The 14,874-nt window shown below is 47.0% G+C and overlaps 1 protein-coding gene across 4 annotated transcripts in view; it reads left to right on the forward strand.

Moving 5' to 3' along the window:
• imdh1 (Inosine-5-monophosphate dehydrogenase 1) overlaps nucleotides 1-14,874 on the forward strand; it is a 49,643-nt gene that overhangs the window by 31,044 nt on the left and 3,725 nt on the right. For all 4 annotated transcript variants that reach the window (XM_045698499.1, XM_045698498.1, XM_045698500.1 and 1 more), the window contains 1 exon segment: nucleotides 14,453-14,536. In XM_045698499.1, coding sequence (XP_045554455.1) covers nucleotides 14,453-14,536 — 84 coding nt within the window.

The raw sequence follows: 14,874 nt of genomic DNA on the forward strand, positions 1-14,874 counted from the left end.
GTGTGTGTCTGAGTGATCTCTGATAGTAGTGTGTGTGTGTCTGAGTGATCTCTGATAGTAGTGTGTGTGTGTGTCTGAGTGGTCTCTGATAGTAGTGTGTGTGTGTGTGTGTGTGTCTGAGTGGTCTCTGATAGTTGTGTGTGTGTGTGTGTGTGTGTGTCTGAGTGGTCTCTGATAGTAGTGTGTGTGTGTCTGAGTGGTCTCTGATAGTAGTGTGTGTGTCTGAGTGGTCTCTGATAGTAGTGTGTGTGTGTGTGTCTGAGTGGTCTCTGATAGTAGTGTGTGTGTCTGAGTGGTCTCTGATAGTAGTGTGTGTGTGTGTCTGAGTGGTCTCTGATAGTAGTGTGTGTGTGACTGAGTGGTCTCTGATAGTAGTGTGTGTGTGACTGAGTGGTCTCTGATAGTAGTGTGTGTGTCTGAGTGGTCTCTGATAGTAGTGTGTGTGTGACTGAGTGGTGTCTGATAGTAGTGTGTGTGTGACTGAGTGGTCTCTGATAGTAGTGTGTGTGTCTGAGTGGTCTCTGATAGTAGTGTGTGTGTGTGTCTGAGTGGTCTCTGATAGTAGTGTGTGTGTGTGTGTGTGTGTCTGAGTGGTCTCTGATAGTAGTGTGTGTGTGACTGAGTGGTCTCTGATAGTAGTGTGTGTGTGTGTGTGTCTGAGTGGTCTCTGATAGTAGTGTGTGTGTGTGTGTGTGTGTGTCTGAGTGATCTCTGATAGTAGTGTGTGTGTGTGTGTGTGTCTGAGTGATCTCTGATAGTAGTGTGTGTGTGTGTCTGAGTGATCTCTGATAGTAGTGTGTGTGTGTGTCTGAGTGATCTCTGATAGTAGTGTGTGTGTGTGTGTGTGTGTGTGTGTGTGTGTGTGTGTGTGTGTGTGTGTGTGTGTGTGTGGTCTCTGATAGTAGTGTGTGTGTGTGTCTGAGTGGTCTCTGATAGTAGTGTGTGTGTGACTGAGTGGTCTCTGATAGTAGTGTGTGTGTCTGAGTGATCTCTGATAGTAGTGTGTGTGTGTGTGTCTGAGTGGTCTCTGATAGTAGTGTGTGTGTGTGTCTGAGTGGTCTCTGATAGTAGTGTGTGTGTGTGTGTGTGTGTGTGTGTGTGTGTGTGTGTGTGTGTGTGTGTGTGTGTGTCTGAGTGGTCTCTGATAGTAGTGTGTGTGACTGAGTGGTCTCTGATAGTAGTGTGTGTGTGTGACTGAGTGGTCTCTGATAGTAGTGTGTGTGTGTGTCTGAGTGGTCTCTGATAGTAGTGTGTGTGTGTGTGTGTGTGTGTGTGTGTGTGTGTGTCTGAGTGGTCTCTGATAGTAGTGTGTGTGTATGAGTGGTCTCTGATAGTAGTGTGTGTGTGTGTGTGTCTGAGTGGTCTCTGATAGTAGTGTGTGTGTGTGTGTGTGTCTGAGTGGTCTCTGATAGTAGTGTGTGTGTCTGAGTGGTCTCTGATAGTAGTGTGTGTGTCTGAGTGGTCTCTGATAGTAGTGTGTGTGTGTGTGTGTGACTGAGTGGTCTCTGATAGTAGTGTGTGTGTGTGTCTGAGTGGTCTCTGATAGTAGTGTGTGTGTGTGTGTGTCTGAGTGGTCTCTGATAGTAGTGTGTGTGTGTGTGACTGAGTGGTCTCTGATAGTAGTGTGTGTGTGTGTGTGTGTGTGTACTGAGTGGTCTCTGATAGTAGTGTGTGTGTGTGTGTGTGTGTGACTGAGTGGTCTCTGATAGTAGTGTGTGTGTGTGTGTGTGTGTCTGAGTGGTCTCTGATAGTAGTGTGTGTGTGTGTGTGTGTGACTGAGTGGTCTCTGATAGTAGTGTGTGTGTGTGTGTGGTGTGTGTGTGTGTGTCTGAGTGGTCTCTGATAGTAGTGTGTGTGTGTGTGTGTGTGACTGAGTGGTCTCTGATAGTAGTGTGTGTGTGTGTGTGTCTGAGTGGTCTCTGATAGTAGTGTGTGTGTGACTGAGTGGTCTCTGATAGTAGTGTGTGTGTGACTGAGTGGTCTCTGATAGTAGTGTGTGTGTCTGAGTGATCTCTGATAGTAGTGTGTGTGTGTGTGTGACTGAGAGGTCTCTGATAGTAGTGTGTGTGTGTGTGTGTGTGTGTTCTGAGTGGTCTCTGATAGTAGTGTGTGTGTCTGAGTGGTCTCTGATAGTAGTGTGTGTGTCTGAGTGGTCTCTGATAGTAGTGTGTGTGTGTGACTGAGTGGTCTCTGATAGTAGTGTGTGTGTCTGAGTGGTCTCTGATAGTAGTGTGTGTGTGTGTGTGTGTGTGTGTGTGTGTGACTGAGTGGTCTCTGATAGTAGTGTGTGTGTCTGAGTGGTCTCTGATAGTAGTGTGTGTGTGTCTGAGTGGTCTCTGATAGTAGTGTGTGTGTGTGACTGAGTGGTCTCTGATAGTAGTGTGTGTGTGTGTGTGTGTGTGACTGAGTGGTCTCTGATAGTAGTGTGTGTGTGTGTGTGTGTGACTGAGTGGTCTCTGATAGTAGTGTGTGTGTGTGTGTCTGAGTGGTCTCTGATAGTAGTGTGTGTGTGTGTGTGTGACTGAGTGGTCTCTGATAGTAGTGTGTGTGTGTGTGTGACTGAGTGGTCTCTGATAGTAGTGTGTGTGTGTCTGAGTGATCTCTGATAGTAGTGTGTGTGTGTGTCTGAGTGGTCTCTGATAGTTGTGTGTGTGTGTGTGTGTGTCTGAGTGGTCTCTGATAGTTGTGTGTGTGTGTGTGTGTGTCTGAGTGGTCTCTGATAGTAGTGTGTGTGTCTGAGTGGTCTCTGATAGTAGTGTGTGTGTGTGTGTGTGTGTGTCTGAGTGGTCTCTGATAGTAGTGTGTGTGTGTCTGAGTGGTCTCTGATAGTAGTGTGTGTGTCTGAGTGGTCTCTGATAGTAGTGTGTGTGTGACTGAGTGGTGTCTGATAGTAGTGTGTGTGTGTCTGAGTGGTCTCTGATAGTAGTGTGTGTGTGTGTGTGTCTGAGTGGTCTCTGATAGTAGTGTGTGTGTGTGTGTGTCTGAGTGGTCTCTGATAGTAGTGTGTGTGTGACTGAGTGGTCTCTGATAGTAGTGTGTGTGTCTGAGTGGTCTCTGATAGTAGTGTGTGTGTGTGTGTGTGTGTCTGAGTGATCTCTGATAGTAGTGTGTGTGTGTCTGAGTGATCTCTGATAGTAGTGTGTGTGTCTGAGTGATCTCTGATAGTAGTGTGTGTGTGTGTGTGTGTGTGTGTGTGTGTGTGTGTGTGTGTGTGTGTGTGTGTGTGTGTGTGTGTCTGAGTGGTCTCTGATAGGTGTGTGTGTGTGTGTCTGAGTGGTCTCTGATAGGTGTGTGTGTGTGTGTGTCTGAGTGGTCTCTGATAGTAGTGTGTGTGTGTGTGTGTGTGTGTGTGTGTGTGTGTGTGTGTGTGTGTGTGTGTGTGTGTGTGTCAGAGTGGTCTCTGATAGTAGTGTGTGTGTCTGAGTGGTCTCTGATAGTAGTGTGTGTGTGTCTGAGTGGTCTCTGATAGTAGTGTGTGTGTGTGTCTGAGTGGTCTCTGATAGTAGTGTGTGTGTGTGTCTGAGTGATCTCTGATAGTAGTGTGTGTGTCTGAGTGGTCTCTGATAGTAGTGTGTGTGTGTGACTGAGTGGTCTCTGATAGTAGTGTGTGTGTGTGTGTGACTGAGTGGTCTCTGATAGTAGTGTGTGTGTGTGTGACTGAGTGGTCTCTGATAGTAGTGTGTGTGTGTGTCTGAGTGGTCTCTGATAGTAGTGTGTGTGTCTGTCTGAGTGGTCTCTGATAGTAGTGTGTGTGTCTGTCTGAGTGGTCTCTGATAGTAGTGTGTGTGTGTGACTGAGTGGTCTCTGATAGTAGTGTGTGTGTGTGACTGAGTGGTCTCTGATAGTAGTGTGTGTGTGTGTGTGTGTGTGTGTGTGTGTGTGTGTGTGTGTGTGTGTGTGTGTGTGTGTGTGTGTGTGTGTGTGTGTGTGTGTGTGTGTGTGTGTGTGTGACTGAGTGGTCTCTGATAGTTGTGTGTGTGTGACTGAGTGGTCTCTGATAGTAGTGTGTGTGTGTGTGTGTGTGTGTGTGACTGAGTGGTCTCTGATAGTAGTGTGTGTGTGTGTGTGTCTGAGTGGTCTCTGATAGTAGTGTGTGTGTGTGTCTGAGTGGTCTCTGATAGTAGTGTGTGTGTCTGAGTGGTCTCTGATAGTAGTGTGTGTGTGTGTGTGTCTGAGTGGTCTCTGATAGTAGTGTGTGTGTCTGAGTGGTCTCTGATAGTAGTGTGTGTGTGTGTCTGAGTGGTCTCTGATAGTAGTGTGTGTGTGACTGAGTGGTCTCTGATAGTAGTGTGTGTGTGACTGAGTGGTCTCTGATAGTAGTGTGTGTGTCTGAGTGGTGTCTGATAGTAGTGTGTGTGTGTGACTGAGTGGTCTCTGATAGTAGTGTGTGTGTCTGAGTGGTCTCTGATAGTAGTGTGTGTGTGTGTCTGAGTGGTCTCTGATAGTAGTGTGTGTGTGACTGAGTGGTGTCTGATAGTAGTGTGTGTGTGTGACTGAGTGGTCTCTGATAGTAGTGTGTGTGTCTGAGTGGTCTCTGATAGTAGTGTGTGTGTGTGTCTGAGTGGTCTCTGATAGTAGTGTGTGTGTGTGTGTGTGTCTGAGTGGTCTCTGATAGTAGTGTGTGTGTGACTGAGTGGTCTCTGATAGTAGTGTGTGTGTGTGTGTGTCTGAGTGGTCTCTGATAGTAGTGTGTGTGTGTGTGTGTGTCTGAGTGATCTCTGATAGTAGTGTGTGTGTGTGTGTGTCTGAGTGATCTCTGATAGTAGTGTGTGTGTGTGTGTCTGAGTGATCTCTGATAGTAGTGTGTGTGTGTGTGTGTGTGTGTGTGTGTGTGTGTGTGTGTGTGTGTGTCTGAGTGGTCTCTGATAGGTGTGTGTGTGTGTGTGTGTGTCTGAGTGGTCTCTGATAGGTGTGTGTGTGTGTGTGTGTGTGTGTCTGAGTGGTCTCTGATAGTAGTGTGTGTGTGTGTGTCTGAGTGGTCTCTGATAGTAGTGTGTGTGTGACTGAGTGGTCTCTGATAGTAGTGTGTGTGTCTGAGTGATCTCTGATAGTAGTGTGTGTGTGTGTCTGAGTGGTCTCTGATAGTAGTGTGTGTGTGTGTCTGAGTGGTCTCTGATAGTAGTGTGTGTGTGTGTGTGTGTGTGTGTGTGTGTGTGTGTGTGTGTGTGTGTGTGTGTGGTGGTCTCTGATAGTAGTGTGTGTGACTGAGTGGTCTCTGATAGTAGTGTGTGTGTGTGACTGAGTGGTCTCTGATAGTAGTGTGTGTGTGTGTCTGAGTGGTCTCTGATAGTAGTGTGTGTGTGTGTGTGTGTTGTGTGTGTGTGTGTGTCTGAGTGGTCTCTGATAGTAGTGTGTGTGTATGAGTGGTCTCTGATAGTAGTGTGTGTGTGTGTGTGTCTGAGTGGTCTCTGATAGTAGTGTGTGTGTGTGTGTGTCTGAGTGGTCTCTGATAGTAGTGTGTGTGTGTGTGTGTCTGAGTGGTCTCTGATAGTAGTGTGTGTGTGTGTGTGTGTGACTGAGTGGTCTCTGATAGTAGTGTGTGTGTGTGTCTGAGTGGTCTCTGATAGTAGTGTGTGTGTGTGTGTCTGAGTGGTCTCTGATAGTAGTGTGTGTGTGTGTGTCTGAGTGGTCTCTGATAGTAGTGTGTGTGTGTGTGACTGAGTGGTCTCTGATAGTAGTGTGTGTGTGTGTGTGTGTGACTGAGTGGTCTCTGATAGTAGTGTGTGTGTGTGTGTGTGTGTGTGACTGAGTGGTCTCTGATAGTAGTGTGTGTGTGTGTGTGTGTCTGAGTGGTCTCTGATAGTAGTGTGTGTGTGTGTGTGTGTGACTGAGTGGTCTCTGATAGTAGTGTGTGTGTGTGTGTGTGTGTGTGTGTGTGTGTGTCTGAGTGGTCTCTGATAGTAGTGTGTGTGTGTGTGTGTGACTGAGTGGTCTCTGATAGTAGTGTGTGTGTGTGTGTGTCTGAGTGGTCTCTGATAGTAGTGTGTGTGTGACTGAGTGGTCTCTGATAGTAGTGTGTGTGTGACTGAGTGGTCTCTGATAGTAGTGTGTGTGTCTGAGTGATCTCTGATAGTAGTGTGTGTGTGTGTGTGACTGAGAGGTCTCTGATAGTAGTGTGTGTGTGTGTGTGTGTGTGTCTGAGTGGTCTCTGATAGTAGTGTGTGTGTCTGAGTGGTCTCTGATAGTAGTGTGTGTGTCTGAGTGGTCTCTGATAGTAGTGTGTGTGTGTGACTGAGTGGTCTCTGATAGTAGTGTGTGTGTCTGAGTGGTCTCTGATAGTAGTGTGTGTGTGTGTGTGTGTGTGTGACTGAGTGGTCTCTGATAGTAGTGTGTGTGTCTGAGTGGTCTCTGATAGTAGTGTGTGTGTGTCTGAGTGGTCTCTGATAGTAGTGTGTGTGTGTGACTGAGTGGTCTCTGATAGTAGTGTGTGTGTGTGTGTGTGACTGAGTGGTCTCTGATAGTAGTGTGTGTGTGTGTGTGTGTGACTGAGTGGTCTCTGATAGTAGTGTGTGTGTGTGTGTCTGAGTGGTCTCTGATAGTAGTGTGTGTGTGTGTGTGTGACTGAGTGGTCTCTGATAGTAGTGTGTGTGTGTGTGTGACTGAGTGGTCTCTGATAGTAGTGTGTGTGTGTGTCTGAGTTATCTCTGATAGTAGTGTGTGTGTGTGTCTGAGTGGTCTCTGATAGTTGTGTGTGTGTGTGTGTGTGTCTGAGTGGTCTCTGATAGTTGTGTGTGTGTGTGTGTGTGTCTGAGTGGTCTCTGATAGTGTGTGTGTGTGTGTGTGTCTGAGTGGTCTCTGATAGTAGTGTGTGTGTCTGAGTGGTCTCTGATAGTAGTGTGTGTGTGTGTGTGTGTGTCTGAGTGGTCTCTGATAGTAGTGTGTGTGTGTCTGAGTGGTCTCTGATAGTAGTGTGTGTGTGTCTGAGTGGTCTCTGATAGTAGTGTGTGTGTCTGAGTGGTCTCTGATAGTAGTGTGTGTGTGTGTGTGTGTCTGAGTGGTCTCTGATAGTAGTGTGTGTGTGTGTGTCTGAGTGGTCTCTGATAGTAGTGTGTGTGTGACTGAGTGGTCTCTGATAGTAGTGTGTGTGTCTGAGTGGTCTCTGATAGTAGTGTGTGTGTGTGTGTGTGTGTGTGTGTCTGAGTGATCTCTGATAGTAGTGTGTGTGTGTCTGAGTGATCTCTGATAGTAGTGTGTGTGTCTGAGTGATCTCTGATAGTAGTGTGTGTGTGTGTGTGTGTGTGTGTGTGTGTGTGTGTGTGTGTGTGTGTCTGAGTGGTCTCTGATAGGTGTGTGTGTGTGTGTGTGTGTGTGTGTGTCTGAGTGGTCTCTGATAGGTGTGTGTGTGTGTGTCTGAGTGGTCTCTGATAGGTGTGTGTGTGTGTGTGTCTGAGTGGTCTCTGATAGTAGTGTGTGTGTGTGTGTGTGTGTGTGTCAGAGTGGTCTCTGATAGTAGTGTGTGTGTGTCTGAGTGGTCTCTGATAGTAGTGTGTGTGTGTCTGAGTGGTCTCTGATAGTAGTGTGTGTGTGTGTCTGAGTGGTCTCTGATAGTAGTGTGTGTGTGTGTCTGAGTGATCTCTGATAGTAGTGTGTGTGTCTGAGTGGTCTCTGATAGTAGTGTGTGTGTGTGACTGAGTGGTCTCTGATAGTAGTGTGTGTGTGTGTGTGACTGAGTGGTCTCTGATAGTAGTGTGTGTGTGTGTGTGACTGAGTGGTCTCTGATAGTAGTGTGTGTGTGTGTCTGAGTGGTCTCTGATAGTAGTGTGTGTGTCTGTCTGAGTGGTCTCTGATAGTAGTGTGTGTGTCTGTCTGAGTGGTCTCTGATAGTAGTGTGTGTGTGTGACTGAGTGGTCTCTGATAGTAGTGTGTGTGTGACTGAATGGTCTCTGATAGTAGTGTGTGTGTGTGTGACTGAGTGGTCTCTGATAGTAGTGTGTGTGTGTGACTGAGTGGTCTCTGATAGTAGTGTGTGTGTGTGTGTGTGTGTGTGTGTGTGTGTGTGACTGAGTGGTCTCTGATAGTTGTGTGTGTGTGACTGAGTGGTCTCTGATAGTAGTGTGTGTGTGTGTGTGTGTGTGACTGAGTGGTCTCTGATAGTAGTGTGTGTGTGTGTGTGTCTGAGTGGTCTCTGATAGTAGTGTGTGTGTGTGTGTGTGTGTGTGTGTGTGACTGAGTGGTCTCTGATAGTAGTGTGTGTGTGTGTGTCTGAGTGGTCTCTGATAGTAGTGTGTGTGTGACTGAGTGGTCTCTGATAGCAGTGTGTGTGTCTGAGTGATCTCTGATAGTAGTGTGTGTGTGTGTGTGTCTGAGTGATCTCTGATAGTAGTGTGTGTGTGTGTCTGAGTGGTCTCTGATAGTTGTGTGTGTGTGTGTGTGTGTGTGTCTGAGTGGTCTCTGATAGTAGTGTGTGTGTGTGTGTGTGTGTGTGTGTGTGTGTGTGTGTGTGTGTGTGTGACTGAGTGGTCTCTGATAGTAGTGTGTGTGTGTGACTGAGTGGTCTCTCATAGTAGTGTGTGTGTGACTGAGTGGTCTCTGATAGTAGTGTGTGTGTGTGTGTCTGAGTAGTCTCTGATAGTAGTGTGTGTGTGTGAGTGGTCTCTGATAGTAGTGTGTATGTGTGTGTCTGAGTAGTCTCTGATAGTAGTGTGTGTGTGTGTGTGTCTGAGTAGTCTCTGATAGTAGTGTGTGTGTGTGTGTCTGAGTAGTCTCTGATAGTAGTGTGTGTGTCTGAGTGGTCTCTGATAGTAGTGTGTATGTGTGTGTGTGTCTGAGTGGTCTCTGATAGTAGTGTGTGTGTGACTGAGTGGTCTCTGATAGTAGTGTGTGTGTGACTGAGTGGTCTCTGATAGTAGTGTGTGTGTGACTGAGTGGTCTCTGATAGTAGTGTGTGTGTGTCTGAGTGGTCTCTGATAGTAGTGTGTGTGTGACTGAGTGGTCTCTGATAGTAGTGTGTGTGTGACTGAGTGTTCTCTGATAGTAGTGTGTGTGTGACTGAGTGGTCTCTGATAGTAGTGTGTGTGTGTGTCTGAGTGGTCTCTGATAGTAGTGTGTGTGTGTCTGAGTGATCTCTGATAGTAGTGTGTGTGTGTCTGAGTGGTCTCTGATAGTAGTGTGTGTGTGTGTGTGTGTGTGTGTGTGTGTGTGTGTGTGTGTGTGTGTGTGTGACTGAGTGGTCTCTGATAGTTGTGTGTGTGTGACTGAGTGGTCTCTGATAGTAGTGTGTGTGTGTGTGTGTGTGTGACTGAGTGGTCTCTGATAGTAGTGTGTGTGTGTGTGTGTCTGAGTGGTCTCTGATAGTAGTGTGTGTGTGTGTGTGTGTGTGTGTGTGTGACTGAGTGATCTCTGATAGTAGTGTGTGTGTGTGTGTGTCTGAGTGATCTCTGATAGTAGTGTGTGTGTGTGTCTGAGTGGTCTCTGATAGTTGTGTGTGTGTGTGTGTGTGTGTCTGAGTGGTCTCTGATAGTAGTGTGTGTGTGTGTGTGTGTGTGTGTGTGTGTGTGTGTGTGTGTGTGTGACTGAGTGGTCTCTGATAGTAGTGTGTGTGTGTGACTGAGTGGTCTCTCATAGTAGTGTGTGTGTGACTGAGTGGTCTCTGATAGTAGTGTGTGTGTGTGTGTCTGAGTAGTCTCTGATAGTAGTGTGTGTGTGTGAGTGGTCTCTGATAGTAGTGTGTATGTGTGTGTCTGAGTAGTCTCTGATAGTAGTGTGTGTGTGTGTGTGTCTGAGTAGTCTCTGATAGTAGTGTGTGTGTGTGTGTGTCTGAGTAGTCTCTGATAGTAGTGTGTGTGTGTCTGAGTGGTCTCTGATAGTAGTGTGTATGTGTGTGTGTGTCTGAGTGGTCTCTGATAGTAGTGTGTGTGTGACTGAGTGGTCTCTGATAGTAGTGTGTGTGTGACTGAGTGGTCTCTGATAGTAGTGTGTGTGTGACTGAGTGGTCTCTGATAGTAGTGTGTGTGTGTCTGAGTGGTCTCTGATAGTAGTGTGTGTGTGACTGAGTGGTCTCTGATAGTAGTGTGTGTGTGACTGAGTGTTCTCTGATAGTAGTGTGTGTGTGACTGAGTGGTCTCTGATAGTAGTGTGTGTGTGTGTCTGAGTGGTCTCTGATAGTAGTGTGTGTGTGTCTGAGTGATCTCTGATAGTAGTGTGTGTGTGTCTGAGTGGTCTCTGATAGTAGTGTGTGTCTGAGTGGTCTCTGATAGTAGTGTGTGTGTGTGTCTGAGTTGTCTCTGATAGTAGTGTGTGTGTCTGAGTGGTCTCTGATAGTAGTGTGTGTGTGTGTGTCTGAGTGGTCTCTGATAGTAGTTTGTGTGTCTGAGTGGTCTCTGATAGTAGTGTGTGTGTGTGTCTGAGTGGTCTCTGATAGTAGTGTGTGTGTCTGAGTGATCTCTGATAGTAGTGTGTGTGTGTGTGTGTCTGAGTGATCTCTGATAGTAGTGTGTGTGTGTGTCTGAGTGATCTCTGATAGTAGTGTGTGTGTGTGTGCGTGTGTGTGTGTGTGTGTGTGTGTGTGTGTCTGAGTGGTCTCTGATAGGTGTGTGTGTGTGTGTCTGAGTGGTCTCTGATAGGTGTGTGTGTGTGTGTGTGTGTGTGTCTGAGTGGTCTCTGATAGGTGTGTGTGTGTGTGTGTGTGTCTGAGTGGTCTCTGATAGTAGTGTGTGTGTGTGTGTGTGTGTGTGTCTGAGTGGTCTCTGATAGTAGTGTGTGTGTGTGTGTCTGAGTGGTCTCTGATAGTAGTGTGTGTGTGTCTGAGTGATCTCTGATAGTAGTGTGTGTGTGTGTCTGAGTGATCTCTGATAGTAGTGTGTGTGTGTGTGTGTGTGTGTGTGTGTGTGTGTGTGTGTGTGTGTGTGTCTGAGTGGTCTCTGATAGGTGTGTGTGTGTGTGTGTGTGTGTGTGTCTGAGTGGTCTCTGATAGGTGTGTGTGTGTGTCTGAGTGGTCTCTGATAGTAGTGTGTGTGTGTGTGTGACTGAGTGGTCTCTGATAGTAGTGTGTGTGTGACTGAGTGGTCTCTGATAGTAGTGTGTGTGTCTGTCTGAGTGGTCTCTGATAGTAGTGTGTGTGTCTGAGTGGTCTCTGATAGTAGTGTGTGTGTGTGACTGAGTGGTCTCTGATAGTAGTGTGTGTGTGTGTGTGTGTGTGTGTGTGTGTGTGTGTGTGTGTGTGTGTGTGTGTGTGTGACTGAGTGGTCTCTGATAGTAGTGTGTGTGTGTGTGTGTGACTGAGTGGTCTCTGATAGTAGTGTGTGTGTGTGTGTGTGTGGTCTCTGATAGTAGTGTGTGTGTGTGTGTGTGTGTGTGTGTGTGTGTGTGTGTGTGTGTGTGTGTGACTGAGTGGTCTCTGATAGTAGTGTGTGTGTGTGTGTGTGTGTGTGTGTGTGACTGAGTGGTCTCTGATAGTAGTGTGTGTGTGTGTGTGTGACTGAGTGGTCTCTGATAGTAGTGTGTGTGTGACTGAGTGGTCTCTGATAGCAGTGTGTGTGTCTGAGTGATCTCTGATAGTAGTGTGTGTGTGTGTGTGTGTCTGAGTGATCTCTGATAGTAGTGTGTGTGTGTGTCTGAGTGGTCTCTGATAGTTGTGTGTGTGTCTGAGTGGTCTCTGATAGTAGTGTGTGTGTGTGTCTGAGTGGTCTCTGATAGTAGTGTGTGTGTGTGTCTGAGTGGTCTCTGATAGTTGGTGTGTGTGTGTGTGTGTGTGTGTGTGTGTGTGTCTGAGTGGTCTCTGATAGTAGTGTGTGTGTGTGTGTGTGTGTGTGTGTCTGAGTGGTCTCTGATAGTAGTGTGTGTGTGTGTGTGTGTCTGAGTAGTCTCTGATAGTAGTGTGTGTGTGTGTCTGAGTAGTCTCTGATAGTAGTGTGTGTGTGTGTGTCTGAGTAGTCTCTGATAGTAGTGTGTGTGTCTGAGTGGTCTCTGATAGTAGTGTGTATGTGTGTGTGTGTCTGAGTGGTCTCTGATAGTAGTGTGTGTGTGACTGAGTGGTCTCTGATAGTAGTGTGTGTGTGACTGAGTGGTCTCTGATAGTAGTGTGTGTGTGTGTCTGAGTGGTCTCTGATAGTAGTGTGTGTGTGACTGAGTGGTCTCTGATAGTAGTGTGTGTGTGTGACTGAGTGGTCTCTGATGGTAGTGTGTGTGACTGAGTGTTCTCTGATAGTAGTGTGTGTGTGACTGAGTGGTCTCTGATAGTAGTGTGTGTGTGTGTCTGAGTGGTCTCTGATAGTAGTGTGTGTGACTGAGTGGTCTCTGATAGTAGTGTGTGTGTGTCTGAGTGATCTCTGATAGTAGTGTGTGTGTGTCTGAGTGGTCTCTGATAGTAGTGTGTGTGTGTGTGTCTGAGTGGTCTCTGATAGTAGTTTGTGTGTCTGAGTGGTCTCTGATAGTAGTTTGTGTGTCTGAGTGGTCTCTGATAGTAGTGTGTGTGTGTGTGTGTGTGTCTGAGTGGTCTCTGATAGTAGTGTGTGTGTCTGAGTGATCTCTGATAGTAGTGTGTGTGTGTGTGCGTGTGTGTGTGTGTGTGTGTGTGTGTGTCTGAGTGGTCTCTGATAGGTGTGTGTGTGTGTGTGTGTGACTGAGTGGTCTCTGATAGTAGTGTGTGTGTGTGTGTCTGAGTGGTCTCTGATAGTAGTGTGTGTGTGTGTGGTGTGTGTGTGTGTGTGTGTGTGTGTGTGTGTGTGTGTGTGTGTGTGTGTGTGTGTGTGTGTGTGTCTGAGTGGTCTCTGATAGGTGTGTGTGTGTGTGTGTGTGTGTCTGAGTGGTCTCTGATAGGTGTGTGTGTGTGTGTGTGTGTGTGTGTCTGAGTGGTCTCTGATAGGTGTGTGTGTGTGTGTGTGTGTGTGTCTGAGTGGTCTCTGATAGTAGTGTGTGTGTGTGTGTGTGTGTGTGTGTGTCTGAGTGGTCTCTGATAGTAGTGTGTGTGTGTGTCTGAGTGATCTCTGATAGTAGTGTGTGTGTGTCTGAGTGGTCTCTGATAGTAGTGTGTGTGTGTGTCTGAGTGATCTCTGATAGTAGTGTGTGTGTGTGTCTGAGTGATCTCTGATAGTAGTGTGTGTGTGTGTGTGTGTGTGTGTGTGTGTGTGTGTGTGTCTGAGTGGTCTCTGATAGGTGTGTGTGTGTGTGTGTGTGTGTGTCTGAGTGGTCTCTGATAGGTGTGTGTGTGTGTGTGTGTGTCTGAGTGGTCTCTGATAGTAGTGTGTGTGTCTGAGTGGTCTCTGATAGTAGTGTGTGTGTGTGACTGAGTGGTCTCTGATAGTAGTGTGTGTGTGTGTGTGTGTCTGAGTGGTCTCTGATAGTAGTGTGTGTGTGTCTGAGTGATCTCTGATAGTAGTGTGTGTGTGTGTGTGTGTGTGTGTGTGTGTGTGTGTGTGTGTGTGTGTGTGTGTGTGAGTGGTCTCTGATAGTAGTGTGTGTGTCTGAGTGGTCTCTGATAGTAGTGTGTGTGTGTGTGTGTGTGTGTGTGTGTGTGTGTGTGTGTGTGTGTGTGTGTGTGTGTGTGTGTGTGTGTCTGAGTGGTCTCTGATAGGTGTGTGTGTGTGTGTGTGTGTGTCTGAGTGGTCTCTGATAGGTGTGTGTGTGTGTGTGTGTGTGTGTCTGAGTGGTCTCTGATAGGTGTGTGTGTGTGTGTGTGTGTGTGTGTCTGAGTGGTCTCTGATAGTAGTGTGTGTGTGTGTGTGTGTGTGTGTGTCTGAGTGGTCTCTGATAGTAGTGTGTGTGTGTGTCTGAGTGATCTCTGATAGTAGTGTGTGTGTGTCTGAGTGGTCTCTGATAGTAGTGTGTGTGTGTGTCTGAGTGATCTCTGATAGTAGTGTGTGTGTGTGTCTGAGTGATCTCTGATAGTAGTGTGTGTGTGTGTGTGTGTGTGTGTGTGTGTGTGTGTGTGTGTGTCTGAGTGGTCTCTGATAGGTGTGTGTGTGTGTGTGTGTGTGTGTGTCTGAGTGGTCTCTGATAGGTGTGTGTGTGTGTGTGTGTGTCTGAGTGGTCTCTGATAGTAGTGTGTGTGTCTGAGTGGTCTCTGATAGTAGTGTGTGTGTGTGACTGAGTGGTCTCTGATAGTAGTGTGTGTGTGTGTGTGTGTCTGAGTGGTCTCTGATAGTAGTGTGTGTGTGTCTGAGTGATCTCTGATAGTAGTGTGTGTGTGTGTGTGTGTGTGTGTGTGTGTGTGTGTGTGTGTGTGAGTGGTCTCTGATAGTAGTGTGTGTGTCTGAGTGGTCTCTGATAGTAGTGTGTGTGTGTGTGTGTGTGTGTGTGTGTGTGTGTGTGTGTGTGTGTGTGTGTGTGTGTGTGTGGTCTCTGATAGTAGTTTGTGTCTGAGTGGTCTCTGATAGTAGTGTGTGTGTGTGTCTGAGTGGTCTCTGATAGTAGTGTGTGTGTCTGAGTGGTCTCTGATAGTAGTGTGTGTCTCTGAGTGGTCTCTGATAGTAGGGTGTGTGACTGAGTGATCTCTGATATTGTGTGTTTTCCACAGCTCCATGATGTACTCTGGAGAGCTGAAGTTTGAGAACAGGACCACGTCCGCTCAGGTGGAAGGAGGAGTCCATGGGCTTCACTCGTAAGTTGGACTCTCTGTCTCACACACACACACACACACACACACACACACACACACACACACACAGTGGAATTGAAATGTGTGTGTAGCAGTAGATAGCCATGACTTTTCTACGACTGATAGTGTTGACTCTTTCTCAGACATCAGTCCTCTTTCTCTCTCTCTTTCACCATAGATATTCTGTTGTTCCATGTAAGTACATGTACATAGACCTGTGAAGCCCCACATCTCCATTTGCATGTAGAACAACTCTCCCCTTGTTTCTAAGTTGAATGGCTAAGTTTGATCTGCTTGATTAAATGATCCAGGTGGGAAATGTAAATCTTACCTTTAGATGG

Source organism: Salmo salar, chromosome ssa17 (genome assembly GCF_905237065.1).
Source record: "Salmo salar chromosome ssa17, Ssal_v3.1, whole genome shotgun sequence".
Lineage (NCBI taxonomy): Eukaryota > Metazoa > Chordata > Actinopteri > Salmoniformes > Salmonidae > Salmo > Salmo salar.